We start from the raw sequence: 21652 nt of genomic DNA on the forward strand, positions 1-21652 counted from the left end.
ACCACACACATTTCACGCCAGTGGTTCTTCTGAAAAGACCCTTAATTTGCCATCTTTGTGTGCTGCAAATGATAGTCTCCCTCTCTCCCTTAATATAGCTGCGAGGGTGGGAACCTCGTCCTTTTGAAACATAAGCAAGAATGCAATTTACCCAGATAGCACTCATGACCAGGGTGGTTGGTGACCAGAATACCAGCCCTTTTGTATGGGCCCTTATTGCTGGAACGTGATGATGGGAAAGGGTTGTGTCGTGTTTGTGGTGTTGACTCCAGTTTGTGTTGTCTGCATTTGTGTGTTGGTGTTCTGTTTGCTTTCCTTGTCATGGTGTGCGAGTTTCGCATTGATTTCCAAGGGGAGAGCGGCGTTAAATCCAGATTAGCAGGCGAGGCAGCCTTGTGGCACTTCACACACTGACGCCATGCCGGCTGCCAATGGCGCCCTCTGGGTGTTGCTGGACTACAACTCCCATCACCCCTGGCCACTGGCCCTGGTGGCTGGGGCTGATGGGAGTTGTAGTCCAGCAACCTCTGGAAGGCAGTGATGTATCTGAGGTGCAATTCAGAGAGGTACAGTGTGCCCCAGTGCAATGTTGAGTCTCTAGTACAGGCATCCCCAAACTGCGGCCCTCCAGATGTTTTGGCCTACAACTCCCATGATCCCTGGCTAACAGGACCAGTGGTCAGGGATGATGGGAATTGAAGTCCAAAACATCTGGAGGGCCGAAGTTTGGGGGTGCCTGCTCTAGTAGCTGTTCCAACAGGCTACAGCTGGGGAGGGAAGAGAAGGAAAGCAGGGTCACCAGCACAGCAACTTTCAGTTCCACCTCTTGAACATTTCCACCCCAGCTGGTCATTAGAAGAACTTGTAGCTAAGAACTTGAGCCTGGGTTTGCACATTTCCTCCTCCCTCCCAGTCCATTTTTCCTTTTGTGTGATGTCTTTTTTAGATTGTGAGACTAATGGCAGGAACTGTCTAGTCTTTACTTTTTAGTGATTTGTAAGCCACTTTCTCCCCCCCCCCTTCCAAAGACTTGGATTAAAAAACAAAACAAACCTGAAGCAGTTAAAAGTTGTTCTGTGGCCACAAACGGAAGCATTCACCAGACAAGATTGTGCCAACAATCCATTTTGAGGAGTCTGTATTAGCATGTCCCACAAATGGTTGTGTGAATAGCCCCGTTTCTCTTTCAAAATGCCTGCATTTATTCATATATCTACTTGCCTGGAAGTATGCACCATTAAACTCGATGGCGCTTCTTTTGAGTCGACCTCTATGTAGCATTGCGCTGTCAAGCAGAAATGTAACTGGTTTTTATACTTTGCTACTCTGCTTGGAAGCTCATTTTGTCACGAAGCGGAATATAAGTTAATAGCAGCAGTAATAACTAATAACAATTGCACCGTTTAGCTACAAGCCATGGCAAAAGCGAAAGGAGCATGAATTAGTAACGTTTCCCCTAGTGGAAATCGGTGCAGTTTGACAGTCCTCAACTGGGGCTGGGTCACGCAGCTTTGTTTTCAGCCTGCCTCACTGCCCCTTCCTGCATTGCTTGGCCTCCTGGGCAAAGTCATGAGCAGAAGGTGAGGATGAACGATGCTCTGGGGGTAAGAGAGCTTATCCAGGGCCTGAAGCTCTGTCCAATCCACCTGGAGCCCTTCCACCTTTAAGAACTGAGCTCAACGCTTCTAAATTAGAACATCAGAGGAGCCCACTGGATTGGACCGCAGGCCCATCTAGTCCAGCCTCCTGTTCTCACACTGGCCAATCCGATGCCTCGGTGGGAAGCTTGAAAGCAGGGCCTGAATTAAGCATCCCTCTCTCTCCATGTGCGATTCCCAGCAACAGGTGTTTAGAGGTATATTGCCTCTGAGAGTGGAGGTAGAAAATAACCATCGTGGCTAAGCGCCATCAGTAGTCCTACTACTACGTGAGTTTATCTAATCCTCTTCTAAAGCCATCCAAGTTGGTGGTCGTCACTCCCTCTTACAGAAGCAAATTCCATAGTTTTAACTGTGTGCCATGTGAAGAAGTCCTTTGTCTCTCTCTAAGCCTTGGAGCATTTCTGCCATCAGCGGAAGGATTCCTGCCCATCACCTAATTTGCCTTGGCTTCAGTTTACATCAGCTGTAAAATGGGTGCACCGCTAGCCTAATCTGGCTGCAAAGAGTGAAGTGTTTTGAGCTGATCTAATGACAAGATGGTGGGGGTGGGGGTGGGGGGTGCAGTACTGTTAATTGTGGCCAGCTGATTATATTTCTCTGCTCTTTTTTCTTTTTCGGGGGGGGGGGTATTATGACAGCCTTCCCAAACCTCATCCCCTCTAGATGTTTTTTGGTTACAACCCCCCTCATTCCTGACCACTGGCCATGCAGGCTGGGGCTGATGGGAGTGGTAGTACAAAAACGTCTGCAGAAAAGGTTGGGAAGGCGGGTGGATGGAAACTTTTTTTTAAAAAAAGCAAAATGCTTTTTGATTTGCTCAACCAAAGAAGCAGCTCTTTGCACACCAGCTAGGCTAACCAGCTTGCTTTTTTGGGGATCAGGTGGAACTCTACTCGCACAGACAATAAATAGATTCAAAGGTGGCACATAGAAAGTCAGTGGGTTACATCCAGCTATGTTTTACTCAGAGTAGACTCAATGAAATCAATGGAAGCTAAGTTACCCATACCCATTTTTAAAAAGTGGTCTGCTCTGAATAGAATTGGCTAGAACCCAACTTGCTGCCCCCCAAAGATACCACAACATTTTTAAATATACGTTGTAATATAGTCACTGGCTGCATCAGGACATCCAACTAGATTGTGGTTTAGTGAGATGTGAATGAGCCTGGTCTCCCCCTGAGCTTGTGTTTCTCCCCTTCCTTTCTTCTTGCACGGGAAAGGGGAAAGGAGTTTAGAAGCATACAATTTTGGTTTTAACCACAGTTTGAAGTGTCTTCTGAACCTGCAACTGTAGTTTAAAATAACAATAGTTAGTTGGAACCGGGGGTGACTAACTTGTGACTTGCAGGCCATGTACAGCCCCCTCAAAAAAGTTTGTGGCCCCCAAGACTCAACAATTTAATTTGATTTAATATTAGTATTCCACTTTTGCAGCAATTTAATATTAGTATTCCACTTTTCCAGCGACAAATGCCAAGCTCAAAGCGACTCACAACAATCACAATTTGTCATTTTTGCCGAGGCTCCCCTCCTTTTTAAAAAAAATGAATTGAGTCGTGAACAATAAATGGTTAAATACGTTTTTTTAAATAGTGTAGAACAGCTGATGGGAAAGTATTTCAGAAGGCAGCCTTGAGAGCAATAGTTCTCACTGCCCCCCAGTTTTGCTCTTCATCCACACCCACTACGACATGTGGCCATGCGTCACCAAGGTCCGCGGCCCAAAAGAGTTTGCAACCCCGGTTCAAAATTTTTAAATATTTTTTTGAAGTTGTTTTTATATTAAACCATAATTACTGTTATGTATGGTTTTGTCACTCCATATGACACAAGAAACAATGATTAGCCAAAAGTGGAAGCAAAGGCTTCCAAACTCCTATTGACTGTGTGGAAGGAGGAGAACAAGGAAGTGCCCAATAGGTTGCACAGCTCCTACAAGTAGCTCTAAGCCATAGTTTAGTGTGACATTCAAATGCAGCCAATGACTCCTGTTGTTTTGCACAGCGCATTTTACAATATACATGTCGTGAGAATCTTGCTAGAGCCCATGTGCCTTGCCACTAGTCCTTAAGAAGTTGGCTTAAACTGTTGCTTGTCATCTTAACTTCTTTATTTTTTTAAATACGTGGCAGAATGCCTCCCAGTGCAATCCTATACATGTCTATTAAGAAGCAAGTCCTATTGAGCTTGCTCTCAGGTAAGTGGGTTTAGGGTTGCACGTTTAATCCTTGATGAATGTGCCTGTGATGATTGCAATGGTGGCATTTATTAAATAACTTTCTGCTGTGTCTACATACAGTGGTACCTCTACTTACGAATTTAATGCGTTCCGAACGCACATTCGTAAGTCGAAAAAAATTGTAAGTCGAATGCCATAGGAATGCATTGGGAGAAGAAATTCATAAGTCGAAGCAACCCTATCTAAAAATTCGTAAGTAGAAAAAATCCTATCTAAACCGCATCCAAGATGGCGGACGGAGCTCCGTTCGTAAGTAGAAACATTCGTAAGTAGAGTTATTTGTAAGTAGAGGTACCACTGTATGTGAAAAATGTGGTTGTGTAAAACTTTCATCACACTGAAGTCCTGCTTTGAAATGAATGGGCCATCAATTAGCCGCAATCAAACTGGTATTTTCAACCGGACTTCAGGTGCTACTAACTCTGCAAATCAGGGTTTGTAACACTTAGGGTTACATCCAGCTAGGTATTGGATCTATTAAAACTAATATACCTAAGTTAATTGTGTTCATTAATTTCAGTAGGTCTACTCTGACTAAATTTTTATGTTGTGGTATCTGTGAAGGGGAAGAGCCTTAATAGTTTTGAAATGTGCCATCTTTTTTTCTGCCTCACCTTTTTGGGATCCTATTTCCTCTTGTTTTGTGCTATTGTCTTAGGGAAATTATCTCATTTTTTTTTAGTCCAGTCGGTCCTGCCTACAATGTGCACCAAGTTTTTTTGCCTACTACGAATGTAATCTTGTGCCTTCTGCTTCTCACACCAGCTTGAATGACAGTTCGAGATTTTTTTTTAAATTAATTGATTTTTAATTCATTTTTACAATGGCTTTCACTAACAAACTATAACTAACTGTGGTTGTTTAATTACAGAGGGAACATACCCACGCTAAACAGGTACAGTAATTATCCTCCTTTTCAGATCTGAAAAAAAAATAGTTTAGTTGTTAGAAGGATGTATAGCTTTCAACTAGCTTTAGGTTTTAACAATCTAGCTTTTAATTTTTTAATAGTTTTTGGAATCCCTGTTCTCACCCCTGGAACACTAACAAATCCTCCCCGTTTTGTGCTACTTCGCTTTCCTCCTCCTCCAAACATGTTCCTCCGCTGCTGCTGCTGCTTCTTTCTTTCTCTTTATGCATTTTTAAAGGCAACTTTTGCATGCTGTGGAACTTTTAACATCACATGCTTGCGGGCTTAGCTCCCCTGCTTTTGAAACATTAGTTCCAGGCCTCGGAGCAGTGCAAACTAAAAAGCCAGCCTGCTTGCCTTCTCTACTTCCTCTCCCTGTAACAAGATGGCCACGAACTGGCCTCCATCCATTCGGGGTTAGTAGAATGGATACAGGGAATCGGGAACAGGCTGTTTGCCTTGCATGCTCCCTTTCCTTTTCTAGTTTACTGAACTAAGAACTAAGAAATTCAGTGAACAACACCTTGAAATGAATATTTGCAAATCACACCTATATATAAAATATCACAAGGTAGTATGCCACCTAAAATACAAGACACACTGACAACAATTAAAAATAGCAGGCATGTCAGTAAAAGCACCTCAGGTTCAAAGGGCCTGTCTGAATAATGTTTTTAGAAGGCATCCGGAAAGGGGCAGGGATGGCTCCTGCCAAACCTCTATTGGCAAGGAGTTCCACAGGGTGTAGGACCTGCCACACTAAAGGCTCAGTTCAGGGGCACCTGTGGGCCCTTGGCTATTGAGGTGGAGCGTAAGGAATGAGGTGGTTCTTAAGGTAGTTTGGGCCCGACTCGTCTAGGGCTTTGTGAATGAACTCAGGAACCTAAGACTTGGCCTGATGGCAAATTGGTAACATGTGGAGCGATGCGTTGCCAGAAGCCTGCTCCCTGTGAGCAGCCTGGCCTCTACCTGCATCGTTATTATTTCTGTGATTAATTAAATTTGTATACAGTGGAACCTTGGTTCCCAAATGGCTTAGCTGATGAACAAATTGGCTCCCGAACACCGCAAACCCGTAAGTAAGTGTTCTGGTTTGCGAACGCTTTTCGGAAGCCGGACGTCCATTTCGGCTGTTGGCGTTGTTCCTGGGGCCAACCAGCCAACCAGAAGCCACACCTTGAACATTTTGGAAGTCGAACGGACTTCCAGAACGGATTGAGTTCGCGAACCAAGGTACCGTTGTACCGCCCTTCATCTGCAGATCTCAGGGCGGTCCACAACATAAGATTACAACGATATAAAAACTGCAAGGTATGTAGTACATATAAAAAGCAACAACAAACCAATAATCCCCCCTCCCACAACACCTGGTGACTAAAGATGTATAATGAAGGTGCCAGCCAAGCCTCCCTGGGGAGAGCATTTCACAAATGGGGAGCCACTGCAGAAAAGGCCCATTCCTGTGTTGCCGCCCTCCGGACCTCTGGCAGAGGAGGCATCTTCTAGACCAGATGCAAGGGCAGCCTTACGTCAAGCGTGTTATAGCAATCAAGCCCTGAGGTTACTAATGCACAAACTGCAAATTTGGCTCAGCATGGTCTGTACTGGTCGGCAGCTGCTCTCAAGGCTTTCAAAGACATTGCCTTTCCCAGTCCTACCTGGAGATGCTGAACCCAGGACCTTCAGCGTGCAGAGCAGGTGTCCAGTTTTGACTGAGTGTAGAGCAGAATGCTACCTGAGGGTTGACTCACCAGCCTTGACGAAGGGGCTCCCATCCGCTCATCTCTCTGCACTGGCCAAACATCACAATTGGCTGGATCCACTCCCCCACCCTAGGTCTATGTTGCCCAGTCAGTGACTTCAGGTTTTCAGGCAGAAAATTCACAGCCCTATCTGGAAATGCTGGTGGTTGGGCCTGGGACCTCTTGCATGTGAACTTTAGCCCTTCCCCAGATTAGAATCGGGAGTGTAGGAAGCAGCCTTCCACTAAGTCAAACCACTGGTCCATCTCCCTCTTCCTAGGGAACTCTGGGAACTGAAGTTCTCTGAGGGAGAGAACTTCATCACCCTTAACAAGCAACAATTTAAGGATTCCTTGGAGAAAGCTGTAACTTGAAACTAAAACATACAGTGCAGACAGGGCCTTAGAGAGCACCTGGTTGGGGAAAGCTGTACTCTAAAAATTTGCTTCCGATCCAATCAGAAACAGTTTGGAATGAGGTTAGTTCCCCCCACCACAACCACGGTCAAAAATCAGAAACCAATTAAGAGGGAAATGAATGTGTCTGGTTATAAAGAGTCTGTACTGGTCTCCCCCAGCCTGATGCTCACCATATGTTTTGGACTACAACTCCCATCATCCCCAGCTGGAACATATATGGTAGTTCAAAAAGTCTGGAGGGTGCTAGGTTGAGCAAAGCTGCTTTGTGGTGTCCTTGTGCATGTTAACACATTTCAATACAAGTGGTTGTTTTATTTGTGTGCATTCGTGTATATGTCTGTTCATAACCTTAATTTGCAAAAGGTTTCCTAAATCTTTTAAAGCTAAAAATCACCCTTGTCCTAAAAAAACAAATAAACCCCAAATACATCCTGTCTGTCATCTATAGCAGGGGTCAGCAAACTTTTTCAGCTGTAGGCCGTCCATCGTCCCTCATACCATGTGATGGGCTTGACTATATTTTTTTGGGGGAAATGAACAAATTCTTGTTCCCCACAAATAACCGAGAGATGCATTTTAAACACCAGACAGGCTCCACAAATAACCCATTTTAAATAAAGGCACACATTTTACTCATGTAAAAACACGCTGATTCCTGGACCGTCCGTGGGCCGGATTTAGAAGGCTATTGGGCTGAATCCGGCCCCCAAGCCTTAGTTTGCCTACCCCTGATCTATAGAAAGCATAGGCAACCTTGGCTCTCCAGATGTTTTGGAACTACAACTCCCATGATCCCTAGCTAACAGGGCCAGTGGTCAGGGATCATGGGAGTTGTAGTTCCAAAACATCTGGAGAGCCAAGGTCGTCTATGCCTGATCTAAAGCATTCACAGAAGAACAAAAACTGGCTGGGGGTGATTGGGTGTTAAATTCTGCTGAAGCATTTGGGACGGACGTTTGGGTATATGTTGTCTTTTTATTTATTTTATTTATAATCTTCACTTTCATTAAGTATATCAAGGTGGCATTACAACATGCAGAATGTAATAAAATCTGTCCATAAATGTGCACAAAATATAATTTTAAAAATCAGCATCAGCAGATACTGGTTGGTTAAAGAGGGGAATCCATATTGCGAATGGACAGTGCAGTATTCCGAAGAAGTCTGAAAGAAGGCAGGAACGTTTCCCACTGAACCTCAACTGGCAGGGAGTTCCACAGGGCAGGGTCTTCTTCCTTAGAGGCTCGGTCACTAGTGAAGGCCAAACCAACTTCTGGGGCGTGAGAAACCATCGGAAGGGTCCTGTTAGAGGATCTCAGCGGTCAAGATGGAGCATAAGGAACCAGACGAGACCAATAGCGAGTCCCAACACTCAAGAAGGCGGTTTCTGCTTTAGAGGGGGCAGGTGGGGCTCATTCACCTGGGAAGGTAGCCCATTTAGGAGAAGGAAAACTGATCCTAAACCTCTGCTGCCTTGCGAGGTATCTTTGGGAGAAGAAAAGGCTAAGGAGTAAAACCTACACAAATCTGGAGTGGAGTCCCTAAGATGGTTGGCTGGCGCCTTGTATGCCTTTTTCCGGGAACTCCTGCAGCCAAATGTATTGCTCTGCTTTCCTTTGGACAACATCAGTGAGGCCGAGAGGGGGGTCTTGTCATCTGGGCAGCCCAGGGCCTCCATAGACATTGCCCAAGCTTGCGCCCCAGGGAGGTCACTTCAGTGCTGCTAACTTCACTCCGGTGGCATATTCCATTGTCTCTCGAGACAGACAGGTGCCAGTTTAAATTAGATACATAGGCCTTATTTAAAAAAAACAGAAATGCCACAGGGCCAAATGTGGTACAGCAAGAGGCTATCTTGTAGCGGGTTCTTGATGATAAGGACCAGGTGGTGATTGCCACACATCTGCATCTTGCCTGATAAGGTTTTTGTTTTTTACAATAAAAAACTATCATTTATTTCAAAGCGGTTTATAAAAAAGATGAAACTGTAAAATCGAAAGGCGGGGGAATCGCAACCCTCGTTGAAAACATGAAAAATAAAATACTGAAACAGATTAGCATCACCTCAGCTTTCTAAGTGTCTGGGTAGGCTTGTCTATAAACAGGAATATTTCCAGCAGGCGCCAAAAAGAGTAGAGTGAAGGAGCCCGTTTGATTTCAACAGGCAGGGAGTTCCAAAGGGCAGGTGCCGCCACGCTATAAACAACTGAGTTCTTCAAATGCGGAATGGCACCTGTAGTGGTGCCAATTCCGCCGGTGGAAGCGGTCAAGTGGGCACACATGGGGTAAGGGAATCTCGTAGGTAAATGGCCCCCAAATTTTAAAGGGTTTTGTATTCTAACAGGAACACCTTGAACCTGGCCTGGTAGCAAGTTTGCAACCAGTTCAGACTGAGCAAAGGTGTTATATGCTGACAATGCCTCACTCTCATCAGCAATCGGGCTGCAGCATTCTGCACTAATGTAGCTTTCAGATCAAGCATGAGGGAAGCTCCACATAGAGTGTCAGCAATCCAATCTTGAAGGATTTTTAAAAAAATACTTTTGATACAGTTTTGATACTTGTTTGTGTTAAGGGGCCGTAATCCGGCAACACATTGTTCTGCCTTGAAAGAACACCTCTGGCTTCTTGTTTTCCATCATCATCATCATTATTATTAGGCTCTACAGAATGGAAGAAGCATTTCCAACAACACAGAGTGTGTTTTGTCTCCTCTTTCTGTTCACCGTTTGTATTCATTTCCCCCTCCTTCTGGAGCCCTTTAACACCTATTTAGCAAATTCCCCAACAACCTAATCTGGCTTCATTCCAAGTGTATTGGAGATAGCCGAATAGCACTTAAGTGCATTGAAGGACATTGTTGTTTTGTGTCCCCCAGGGGGAACTCTTGCCTTACTTTGTGCTGCTTCATGGATTGCTCTGATAGATCTCATGTTGCCTTAGTCCCAGTGTCTCCCTGCTCTTTCGAAGCTCTATTTAAATGATGATTAATTAGCACAAAGTGTGTACCGTAATCCAGGATGTGTGCAGTTCAGCCATGTGAATGTATGAATATAGAGAGTGCAGCGTGTGAATGAGTGAGTGAATGAATGAATGAATGAATGAGCGGAAGCCCTTCTCTGCACACTTCCCTAGGTGTGTGTCTCCTTGAACACCATGTGGCACACATAGGACTAAACTGCAAAATCCATGTGGGTGTTCATAGTTACTTCCTTTTTTTGGAACTCTTGAGTCTCAAGTTCACACACACACACTCCTACTCCTCTTCTTGTGGGGTATTTGTTTTCTCCTTTACTTTTAAGCCCCACAAAGCCCGGGCCCTTAGGTGGTTTCAAACCACGTCTCTCTTCATGGATGCCTTTGGGCCTCTGCCTCTCCCTCTAACCTATGCTCTTGATTTGACACTGCTGTTCCAGAATGTCCTTCTCATCCAACCTCAACCATTATGGGATGGTGCACGTGGCCAGCGTCAGCGACGTTCTCTTGGACAACTCGTTCACCCCTCCGTGCCAACGCATGGGCGGGATGGTTTCCTTCCGAACCTTCGAAGACTTTGTCCGGTAAGCGGCGGGGGGGGGGGGGAGTCCGTGTGTTTGGGAGAGCGCCTTGTGCCGCATGCCCCCCTTCCCCCCCCAACAATATTAAATTCCCTGTTGAAGTGGGTTGGAAGGAAGAGGGGACGCATCCAGTACTCCCTACTCCAAGCCAACTCTTGCGGTCTTTTCTCTTGGTTATGCTCAACAGTCCAGTTACAAAGCTGAGCTATAGGCACCTGATCCTTTTCCACAGACATAGGAGACTCGTCCCTTCCTGCATGCTAGGTATAAATGTGCTGCTGTGCCATTTATTGCAGGAGTTGCTCATTCAATCTGCGAGATCCCTAATATGGGCCTGGGGCTTGCAGTAGCCTTGTGCAAGCCAGAGAAAGTGGCAAGGGACACACACGCTGTTTAGTCTGGCTGTGTGGAAAGAGCCCTTCTGCCGCCAGTTGTGTGTGCCTGCTATTTTTCTTCTTCCTTCCTTTCAGGCTCTTCGACGAAGTCATGGGATGCTTTTGTGACTCTCCACCTCAAAGCCCCACCTTCCCGGAAGCAGGCCACCCGTCCTTGTATGATGAAGATAAGGTACAACATCACCTGCATGCTACCTTTTGTCATTTTGCGTTTCTTTGTGCGGGAAGTATTGATCCGATGTGTGGAGATCTTTCCTATTTTAATTAATTCTAATTAATTCAAGAGGGTTCTGGAAGCCAGCGTGGTGTAGTGGTTAAGAGCGGTAGACTCGTAATCTGGGGAACCGGGTTCGAGTCTCCGCTCCTTCACATGCAGCTAGGGCTAGTCACATTTCTCTGAAGTCTCTCAGCCCCACTCACCTCACAGAGTGTTCGTTGTGGGAGAGGAAGGGAAAGGAGAATGTTAGCTGCTTTGAGACTCCTTAGGGTAGTGATAAAGCAGGATATCAAATCCAAACTCCTCCTCCTCTTCTTCTTCTTCTCCTTCTCCTGCTCCTGCTCCTGCTCCTGCTCCTTCTCCTCCTCCTCTGTGTGAAAGAAACAAGCAGAAGGTTCATGATGTTTGGGTTATACCTTCAGAGAAGCTGAGTACAGCTGGCTTAAACTGGTTCTGTCATCTTTTCTGTCAAGGTCATGCTGACTATAAAAGTAGGGCCAGAAGGAGCCTGGATTTCACTTTCTCTTCCTATCTCTTTTACTTCTGGTGTGGTGTTCTGTATATAGTGTTAAAGTTTAGACTTACAGTGGTACCTTGGTTTGCGACCGCAGTCTGTTCCGCGGAGGAGTTCGCTTGCAGAGGTGTTCGCTCACCAAAGGCGCCGATAGAGCGCTTCTGCACACGCGCACCGAAGCGTTCGCAAACGGAGGTAGTCGTAAACCGAGGTTCCACTGTATTTTAAGTTATTGTGAGTTTAAGTTAAGTCTGCTGCAACTGGATTTGTGACCATTATGCTCATTTGCCTTCAGTAGCAATAAAGCACGGCTGGATATTGTGTGTGTGTGTGTGTGTGTGTGTGTGTGTGTGTGTGTGTATAGGTATATGAAATTATATATAATTAGTTGAATATAAAAACAACATATAATCAAATACAAGCAATCAAATACAGTTTCCCCCTACACCCCCCCCCCCAAAAGCAGCCCCAACTACGTCCAGGTAATTACATTAGTAATAGAATCAAATAAAAAATTATTTCTACAGTTGCTGGTTTAAAAAAATATCTTTCCACATGTTCCCATGTGTAGGTGGTTTAAATACATGTTCTTTCTTTGATGCATATGTAATAAAGGAGGACCACGTTATGTTAAAGTTATGTAGTTTCTCACATTGTTTTCATTCACGTACCCTCTCTGTTAACTTTTCCATCAAAATTAATTCCCAGACATTAGCATACCAAACTTCATATAGGTTCACAAAATTACTGTCCTCCAGTGTCTAGCAACAGCAAGACATGCTGCAGTTATTAGATGCACAATTAAGTCTTTGTCTCTAAGATTTTGTGCTTCATCTGCAAATATAGAAAGCAATGGTATTTTGGGATCTAAATTGATTGATTGAGATATAATTTGTTCCATTTCCTGAAATATTTTTAACCAGAAGTTTTTAATCAATGGGTATTTCCACCACATGTGTATAAATGTTCCTTCATTCCCGCAATTTCTCCAACATTGCAGAGAAACATTTTTGTCTATTTTGCTTAGCAATGTGGGATGCAAGTACCATCTGTGGGTTAGCTTTAGGGCATTTTCTCTTACTTGGGCAGACATAACTTGAAAGGGGGCTTTTTGCCACATTCCTTCCCACAAATCATCACCAATCCCTTCTCCCAAGTCTCTTTCCCATCTAGTTTTCAACATGGAGGGCTTTGAGGTAGAGAAATTTACAATCACTTTACCTCTAGGGTCTGTGGTATATAAAATATTTTCAAATGCAGTTAGTGACTTTGTCCCTTGTTTGCGGATTTCTGTGCTACTTATAAAATGGATGACTTGACTGGATGAAATATTAATTGACTCTGGTCTATTTTTTGGAAATCCTGCAACGTGTTTAAGTTTTTACTCTGCTTACTATACATTGGAGTTTTGCTCGGGATCAACATTGAGTAGAATCCCATGACACCTTTGTCCGTACTAACGGATAGGAATATTGAAGGGGGGTGCATTGGGCACCAAGGTGGGGATTTTGACTCTGCCCTAGGGGGTCATGTCTGTGACTGTCCACAGAAGCCCTACCACTTCATCACCTTCATTGTGATACTAAAATTCCTCGTCACTAAAACTTTCTGCAGTTGCTGCAGCTACCAGACCATCTCCAAGGGCAGCCCCACATAGAGTTCATTGCAGTAGTCTTGTCTCACAGTTACCAGAGCAGAGATTCGTATCTTTATCTTTTAGAAAACTTGATTACATTTTCTCCAGAACGCACAGAAAAGAACTTTGGTACATTCTAAGGCACAATTTTTTGTTTGTTTTACTTCAGAGTGCCAGAGACGAGCCAATTCACATCCTCAACGTCGCCATTAAGACCGATTGCGACATCGATGACGAAGGGCTGGCCAGCATGTTCAAAGAGTTCACACAAACCAAGGTACCTGTTACTAAGTGGGATGGATCTATTCTTCCCTTCTTCCCCTTTGCATCAACTTCCTCTCCCCTATGTCAGGTTTTAGATTGTGTGTGGGGGGGGGGGGACTGGGGGTGCAGTGATTTCACCTCTGCTGCTGTGTCCTCAGCTGTAGAACCTTCATTGGCCTCAGGCAGGGACCTAGTCTCCTAGAAATGAAATTCTGAAGGAAAAGCTATCCTTCTAAGCTAATTCTGTGAAACTCTGGAGCCAGCCATGCCACAAATACCCAGAGCTGTCTCTCGCCTGCTCCATTGGCGCTGATTTCAGGCAACATCTTGTCCATTCTGGGCGAGATCTCGCCCAAAATTGTCACGATCTTTCCTGAAATCAGCAGGGCAGGTGGCGGCAGCAGAAGCAGGTAGTTGGTGGTGGGTCAGTGGCCACTTTTGGACATAACACGAAACCATAGTTTAGTGCTGTGCCAATCATCCTCAGGCTAATGTGCTTCCACCTCTACCTCCACCATGACCACGAGGAGACCAGAAGCATCCATTTCCATTTTCAACAAAGCACAGTTTGTTGGTCAATGGGAACTGCAGCTGGCTTAGAACTTCAGTTGTCTGAAGAAGCCAAGGTCAGAAATCATGGTTTGCTCTTGGCTTATTCAGACAAACCATAGTTTTCAACTAACCACAGTTTTGGCCCTGGACAAAACAAACAATTGTGGTTCATTGAATGTTGGAAGTCTTCTGAGATCCTTATCATGTGCATCTGACAGCATATGCTAAAAGTTTCCTGGAGGGACCAGACTCTGGAATCCGTAGAACAGCCTTAGCCTACCTGGTCCAGATGTTTGGGGTTACTGCCCTATCTGGCTAGGCAAAGGTTGTTCTAGAGGACAGTCACTTTTGCAATGAGCATTCTTCCTTTCTCTTTATAATAATAATAATAATAATTTATTATTTATACCCCACCCATCTGGCCGGGTTCCCCCAGCCACTCTGGGCGGCTTCCAACAAAACATTAAAATACAGAAATCAAACATTAAAAGCTTCCCTAAACAGGGCTGCCTTGAGATGCCTTCTAAAGGTCTGGTAATTGTTGTTCTCTTTGACCTCTGGTGGGAGGGCATTCCACAGGGTGGGTGCCACTACCAAGAAGGCCCTCTGCCTGGTTCCCTGTAACTTGGCTTCTCGTAGCGAGGGAACCGCCAGAAGACCCTTGGCGCTGGACCTCAGTGTCCGGGCAGAACGATGGGGGTGGAGACGCTCCTTCAGGTATACTGGACCGAGGCCGTTCAAAATATCTTTCAAAATATAAGAAATATAAGAAATATCTTTGAAAATGTAAGAAAAAAAAATAGAGACCAACTAAATTTGTTCTTGGTATAAGCTTCCGTGTGCATGCACACTTCAGATACCTTCAGATACTTTCTTTGTTATTGTTCTAATATTTAAATGCTTTAAATTCTTAACTGGTTGAAATCTCTTTAATTTTTTTATTTTATTGGACTGGTCAAATGCCAAAACCAGTGCCGAGAAGATTAAATCAAAGCAATGGTGGTGGATAAATTTGGAACGTGCAGCTAAAAATGCATTGCAGATTGAACATCCCCCCTCTCCAGCAATACATCATTCTATCCATCTCAGAATTTTTCTTTCTCCCTTTTTATAAATAAAGTACCAAACTAGTTTTCTCCCCCTCATTAGCATGAAGATGCTTGAGGCATTTTTTTAAAAGTGTGTGTGCGTGTCTATAACAGGAGGAGAGGGAGGTGTTGCGCATTAAGCTATCAAATAGCTTGATCCAAATTGTCCAAATAATTTTCCAGTCCCAGCATGTCGTGAAAAGGGTTTCCCCCTCCATTCCCTCTCCCCCCCCTTCTATTTTTGATAGAAATTAGGATCGTATACTTGTAAATGACTTGTGGAGGAGATTGAGGCAGTCAGTGGAAATGGAGTTTCTCCAGGTGCTAGTCTCTAATAGCGCTATAATAGCTGTTGAGTCGCTGGGAGGTCTGCATTATTACAATGTAATCAGAATCCCGTTGCTATATACTTATTGTCTGACACTTGTGGAATTTAAAAGCAATAACGTGTTTTTTTTTAAAAAAATAAAAATAAAAAAATAAAATAAAAATCACATTAATAATAAAGTTATTTTCTTCCTTTCTCCCTCTACGGCCGCCCCGATGCTCATTTTCAAAAGGGCTTTAACCTTAGCAAAAGCATTGTCGCCTGCGCTGGAAAGGGGTGGTTTTTTTTGCTCCTAAAGCCCTTTCTCTCTCTTGCTCTCTCCATTTCTAGTTACACTTCCCCCTATTTCTAGGTTAGGAAGCTGGGTGCGGGGCAACAAAACAGCCGCCACTGTAGAAGGGGATTAGACGAATTCACAGAGGAACCAGGCTGTCAAGATACAGCTACTAGCCACCAATGGCTGTGTTCTAACACCAATGTCAGAGGCATTTAGCCTCCGGATACCAGTTGCCATGACTCACAAGTGGAAAAGGTTGCTGTGGTCCTCATGTCCAACTTGTGGGCTTCCCACGGGCATCTGTTCAGTTGCTGGGAGGACGGGATGGTGGCGGGGGTTAGTCGCCTGATCCCGCAGGCTCATCCTACGCTCTGAAGGCAACAGGCAGCGGGGAATGCATGGCTAATCTATGGAACTCGCTCCCGCAGTGTGAGGCAGTGATGGCCACCAACCTGGGCAGTTTCAAAAGAGCATCAGACAGTGTCACGGAGGAGAGGGCTAACCATGGCTACCAGCCACAATGGCTATGCTTTGCCTCCACAATTGGGGGCAGCTACGCTTTTAAGGGACCCAGGTGGCACTGTGGTTAAACCACTGAGCCTAGGGCTTGCTGATCAGAAGGTCGGCGTTTCGAATCCCTGCAACGGGATGAGCTCCCGTTGCTTGGTCCCAGCTCCTGCCAACCTAGCAGATAAGTAGATAAATAAATAAAGCGGGAAGGTAAACGGCGTTTCCATGTGCTGCTCTGGTTTGCCAGAAGCGGCTTTGTCATGCTGGCCACATGACCTGGAAGCTATACGCCGGCTCCCTCGGCCAATAATGCGAGATGAGCACGCAACCCCAGAGTCGGTCACGACTGGACCTAATAGTCAGGGGTCCCTTTACCCTTTACCTTACGCTTTTAAATGCCGGAAACCACAGGTGTGGAGAGGGATCTTGTGCCCAAATCCTGCTTGTTGGTTTTCCCCAGGCATTTGGCTGGCCGCTGTGAGAACAGGAGCCTGGAGGAGATGGCTGTCGATGGCTATGGCTCCTATCTAAGACTTTTGCTGCAGTGAAAGGGGCCAGTCACAGAATCACTGAATGGCAGAGTTGGAAAGGACCTTGAGGAACATCTACCCCAGTCCTCTGCAGCGCAGGAATCTTTCGCCCAACATGGGGCTCAAACCCACAACCCTGAGATTAAGAGTCTTGTGCTCTGCCAACTGGGCAATCCTAAATCAACTCAGATATTATGTCCTTTGGCCCAGAGGACAATCTCCTCATTCCAAACATGCGGGGAGAGTTCAGTGTTTATGCCATTTATTTGTTGCATTTCACACACATGGAAGAGTGCCTTTGCAGCGTGAAAGGCATTGAAGCTTCATATGAATCAAAGAATCATAGAGTTGGAAGAGACCACAAGGGCCATCCGGTCCAACCCCCTGCCAAGCAGGAAACACCATCAAAGCGTTCCTGACATATGGCTGTCAAGCCTCTGCTTAAAGACTTCCAAAGAAGGAGACTCCACCACACTACTTGTTCTATGAAACAGCCATAGAACACAATACCAAAGCACACTCCCTCCAAAAGATCAAAATTTTTGGTTTAATTCAGTAGTTTCGGCCAGACCTGCAGCTTCAAAATGCTAGCGGTTTTTTCCTTTGTTCTCTACTCCATTTTTCTCATGCTTTGTGTCACTGTGGTGATCTTTTACTGCTTTGTTGTTTGTGTTTTTGTGGGGAAAGGTGCAATAAAAAACTTTTTTAAAAAAAAGTATAATTCACTACCCTCCCAATTAACGTTCAAAGGCCCGTGAGAACAGAAATGTTTTAGCCTGATGCTTAAAAGCACACAGCGGTGGAGCCAGGAATGCTTCTCTGGGACATCATTCCCCACGTCCTTGGCTCCCAGTTGTCGAAGAACAAGAACCTAAGGGTGGATTTTTTCCAAAGTCTTTGATATTTAGATTGGATACATCTGTGAATCTCTGGTCTAAGGCACAGCAGGCAGTACGCATAGGGAATCCAAGACATGGATGCACAAAGGCAGGTGACAGAACTACTCAAAGCTGAGGCAGTCCAATACTGACACACATGCACACCCCATTTGCTATCCTATATTAAAGAATGGAGCAGTACACCAATGCTTCAACCCAGTACACCAATGCTTCTTCAAACACTTTGGCTTGAAGGCGGGATCTGCTTCATCGATCCGTTCATCCTTCCTTTGGCACCTCTGGGACCTAGGTGATGGAGAGAATGCCTCTACCCTCTTTGGAGAGGCAGGGCTAGGAGGCCAGATCGGCGGGGTATAAATATTATTATTATTGGGAGGGTGGTGTGAGAGGCACTATGGAGGCGTCAGAGATAGGTGCTGGCAGCTGCAGAGGGAAAAGCAAGGCTGCAGGGTCAGGCAGGACTTGTAGGGACAGGTGAATTGAGAGAATAGGTTGAGAGACCACCCTCCAACACTTGGATCCTGCCAGGACCCTCTCTGCAAAGCCCACCCCCCACCCCGATCTGGCAGAGGCCTCCCCATCCGGCTGGGAAACCATCCATCTGCATCGTCCTGACTCGGCCACCCGAAATGGGAGCCACCACTGAGAAGGCCCCGTTTGTGTGTTGCCATCTTCTGATGATACACGTGGGTAGGTTCATGTGGGGAGAGGTGGTCCTTATGAGGAAGACTTACCCACCCACCCCCAAGAGGAAATCTGGGGGATAGTTAAATGCAAAACATTTTGGACAAATGTTGTTCAAAATGGCCTGTCTTTTAGTCTCTGACTTCACCACCTCTCGATGGGAATGAATCACGCGTTGATTTCCTAGTGTGGTTGGTCTACCCCGGAGAGAGGGTTGCCTTAGCTGTGGCCCCCTGAATCTACAATACTCACCCCAGAGAGGTTCACCTGACACCTGCATTGTAATTTCCCCCTCGCACCTGGTGAAAGCTTTTTTAAAATGAAAATTCCCAGACCTTTTAAGAACTTTTAAACCATGACCTCCTTACTTTTTGTGTTGCCTCGATCTGTTGCTTTAATTTTATTCACTTGCATTATTTACCATTCTTCCATTATGCTTTTGTGTGATAAATTCTGTTTGAAAAATGGGGTTTAACGAAACGCAAAACCACCTGCTCCCAAGTTTGGATTTCCCTGTATGCTTCCTCCCATTTTGCTTCTTTTTTTCTTCCAGAAATCCATCCTGATTGACCATGGCATCCGGCGACTGACTTTCCTTGTGGCGCAAAAGGTATTTTGATATCTCTCTGTTAGTCCCCCCCCCTCCATTTGTGTGTGTTTGTCTCATATTTTGCTTTTAAGTGCAGTCTCCATGTTATTGCAAACCTTATTTTTAATGGGGGTGAATGGGAGAGGGAGGAGTCCTGTTCATGATTGCTTTTTATTTTATTTTATTTGTGCATCTCCAACTGCGCAGTGGTTGGTTTTTCAATAAGCGCTCTCTTTCTCTCTCGCTCGAGAAAATTAATTGAGAATTGAGGATGATGACAATATTGAGCTGCTTGTGATTTTTGCCTTAATTTGTTTTTAATTTATATACTAATTGCTAGCTTTCTTCTGCTCCCCCCCTCCCCTTTATCCTTCTTGTCACCCTGCTCCGCCTTTCTGTGTGCCTCTCTCTTTTTATTTATTTATTGCCCATAAGGATTTCAGGAAACAGGTCAACTGTGAGGTGGACCAAAGATTTCATGTAAGTAAAAAGGTGTTGGTTGGGAGGGATGGGGAGTTCTAGGTTAATTTTTAATTTTTCAGTTTCCTAGTGTACTTGGAAAGGGTTTGTTCCCCCCCCCCCAAAAAAATATGTTTAAGTCAGGGATGGACCTGCAGAAGTTCATTTACAACGTTTACAAATCAGTCCTAAGGCAGGCCCTGCCGTTGCACTCTTAAAAGGACGTAGCATATGAGGAAAAAGAAATGGGAGGGAGGAGGGAAAAGCAAGCTCAAGAACAAGTTCTTGAAAGTTCCGGCCATTGTCAATGTCTTGCCATTGGTAATGTTGTGTTGGTGCTGACCTTTAAAGCCCTAAACGGCCTCGGTCCAGTATACCTGAAGGAGCGTTTCCTCCGCCATCGTTCTGCCCGGACACTGAGGTCCAGCACCGAGGGCCTTCTGGCGGTTCCCTCACTACGAGAAGCTAAGTTACAGGGAACCAGGCAGAGGGCCTTCTCGGTGGTGGCGCCCGCCCTGTGGAACGCCCTCCCACCAGATGTCAAAGAGAACAACAGCTACCAGATTTTTAGAAGGCATCTCAAGGCAGCCCTGTTTAGGGAAGCTTTTAATGTTTGATGGATTTCTGTATTTTAATGTTTTGTTGGAAGCCGCCCAGAGTGGCTGGGGGAACCCGGCCAGATGGGCGGGGTATAAATATTATTATTATTATTATTATTATTATTATTATTATTATTATTATTATTATGTGACTCCTCCCGACACCCATCAGCCCAGCCTGGCCAATGCTCACTGACGATGGTAGCCGAGGTCCAGTAATAACCACAATACAGCCTCTCCATCCCTGACTTAGACCAATCTGTCGACACTGATGCAACCACATGTCCAGAAGCAGGACAACTTAAGGCAGCGATACCAGATGAAATCACCATGCCCTGGATGCATAGGGGAAAAATCCTGGTGTTCAGTGTCAGAAGAAGAATAGAATTGTAGAGTTGGAAGGGACCCTGAAGGTCATCGAGTCAACACCCTGCAAGGCAGGATCGAACCCCTGACCTTGGAGTTATAAGCACCACGCTCTAACTGGTTGAGCTGACTGGCGTTTATAGTGAGGATGCTTTGCAGGTGAAAGAGCTCCAGGTTAACCATCCTTAGCATCTCTAACGCAAAGAATCTTGGGTAGCTAGGTTGGGACGTTTTTGGCCCGAGACCCCATGAGAGCTGTTTCCTGTCAAAGTTTGTCAGGGATAGGGGAGCTGTGGGCCCTCCTGATGTTGCTGCTCTGCCATAACACAAGGAACAGTTGGTCCCTTGTTGACCTGTTAAAAGAATTTAGCTCTCAGAGATTCTGTGGGCATAGCTAGAAATATAACCTGGAAAACAAAACACATGCCCAACAGGTGAATTTTTATGTACCCATCTGAAGATTAGTAGGCCTTCATATACTCTTAGCCCATTTTGGCATCTTCGGCCCCCTCCCCAAAAGTGCATCATGGATCGTGTAACTGTTTGATGTGCTGCGGGATTAATTGTTAGTACAATATTTTAGGACGGTGTGTGCGTTGATCATTATGATCAGTTGTTATGCTGTGCACTGTTTTGGATTCTTCATATAGAATATTCAGCAAAAATGACACCATAGATCTTATGATCAGAAATATCTTAAGCTATTAAAGCAAAATAAGCAAACCTTCCCCACTCCTTTTTTTTAAAAATTACTGTTGTTGTTGTTTTATCTGAGCTATGCTATCAATATTCTCTTCAGTTTACTTCATATATGCAATCTGTTTTTTTATTATTAGGTTTTTGACTGTTTTAATGGTTTTTTATTGCAAATTGCTCAGAGGTTTCATTACAATCAAGTGGTTAAATTTTAAAAAGTGTGAATTTTTATCCTACCTTTCCTACCAAACGAGTTTTTTGGAGGGTGGATGGGGTCAGCAACAGAACCGCAAGCAATGCAAATTAAAACAAAAAGCATATTTTAAAAATGTGAGCGTCTGAAAACAGCTATCACAACACAGGCTTTCTTGGTCCAGTTTCCATCTGCTTCTCCCCTTCCTTTGTGTTCCCTCCACTTTAAAAATAGATATCACTGGGAAGATTTTTCTCTTGTTTGGGGTTAGGACTATTAGCCGCACTCTGTGGAGTAATAAGAGAGATTAGGCCGCAGGCAAAAGG

The 21652-nt window shown here is 44.9% G+C and overlaps 1 protein-coding gene across 8 annotated transcripts in view; it reads left to right on the plus strand.

The window, feature by feature from the left end:
• Positions 1-21652, plus strand: part of ACACA (acetyl-CoA carboxylase alpha) — a 200598-nt gene that overhangs the window by 78370 nt on the left and 100576 nt on the right. For 5 of the 8 annotated variants that reach the window (XM_060268325.2, XM_060268324.2, XM_060268329.2 and 2 more), the window contains 6 exons: positions 4774-4797; positions 10390-10533; positions 11001-11097; positions 13462-13569; positions 18978-19034; positions 19449-19493. In XM_060268325.2, coding sequence (XP_060124308.1) covers positions 4774-4797; positions 10390-10533; positions 11001-11097; positions 13462-13569; positions 18978-19034; positions 19449-19493 — 475 coding nt within the window. The remainder of the gene's footprint in view (positions 1-4773; positions 4798-10389; positions 10534-11000; positions 11098-13461; positions 13570-18977; positions 19035-19448; positions 19494-21652) is intronic. The other 3 variants (XM_060268327.2, XM_060268326.2, XM_060268328.2) reach the window with 3 other exon arrangements.

This window comes from Zootoca vivipara, chromosome 14, assembly GCF_965207765.1.
Source record: "Zootoca vivipara chromosome 14, rZooViv2.hap1.1, whole genome shotgun sequence".
Classification (NCBI taxonomy): domain Eukaryota; kingdom Metazoa; phylum Chordata; class Lepidosauria; order Squamata; family Lacertidae; genus Zootoca; species Zootoca vivipara.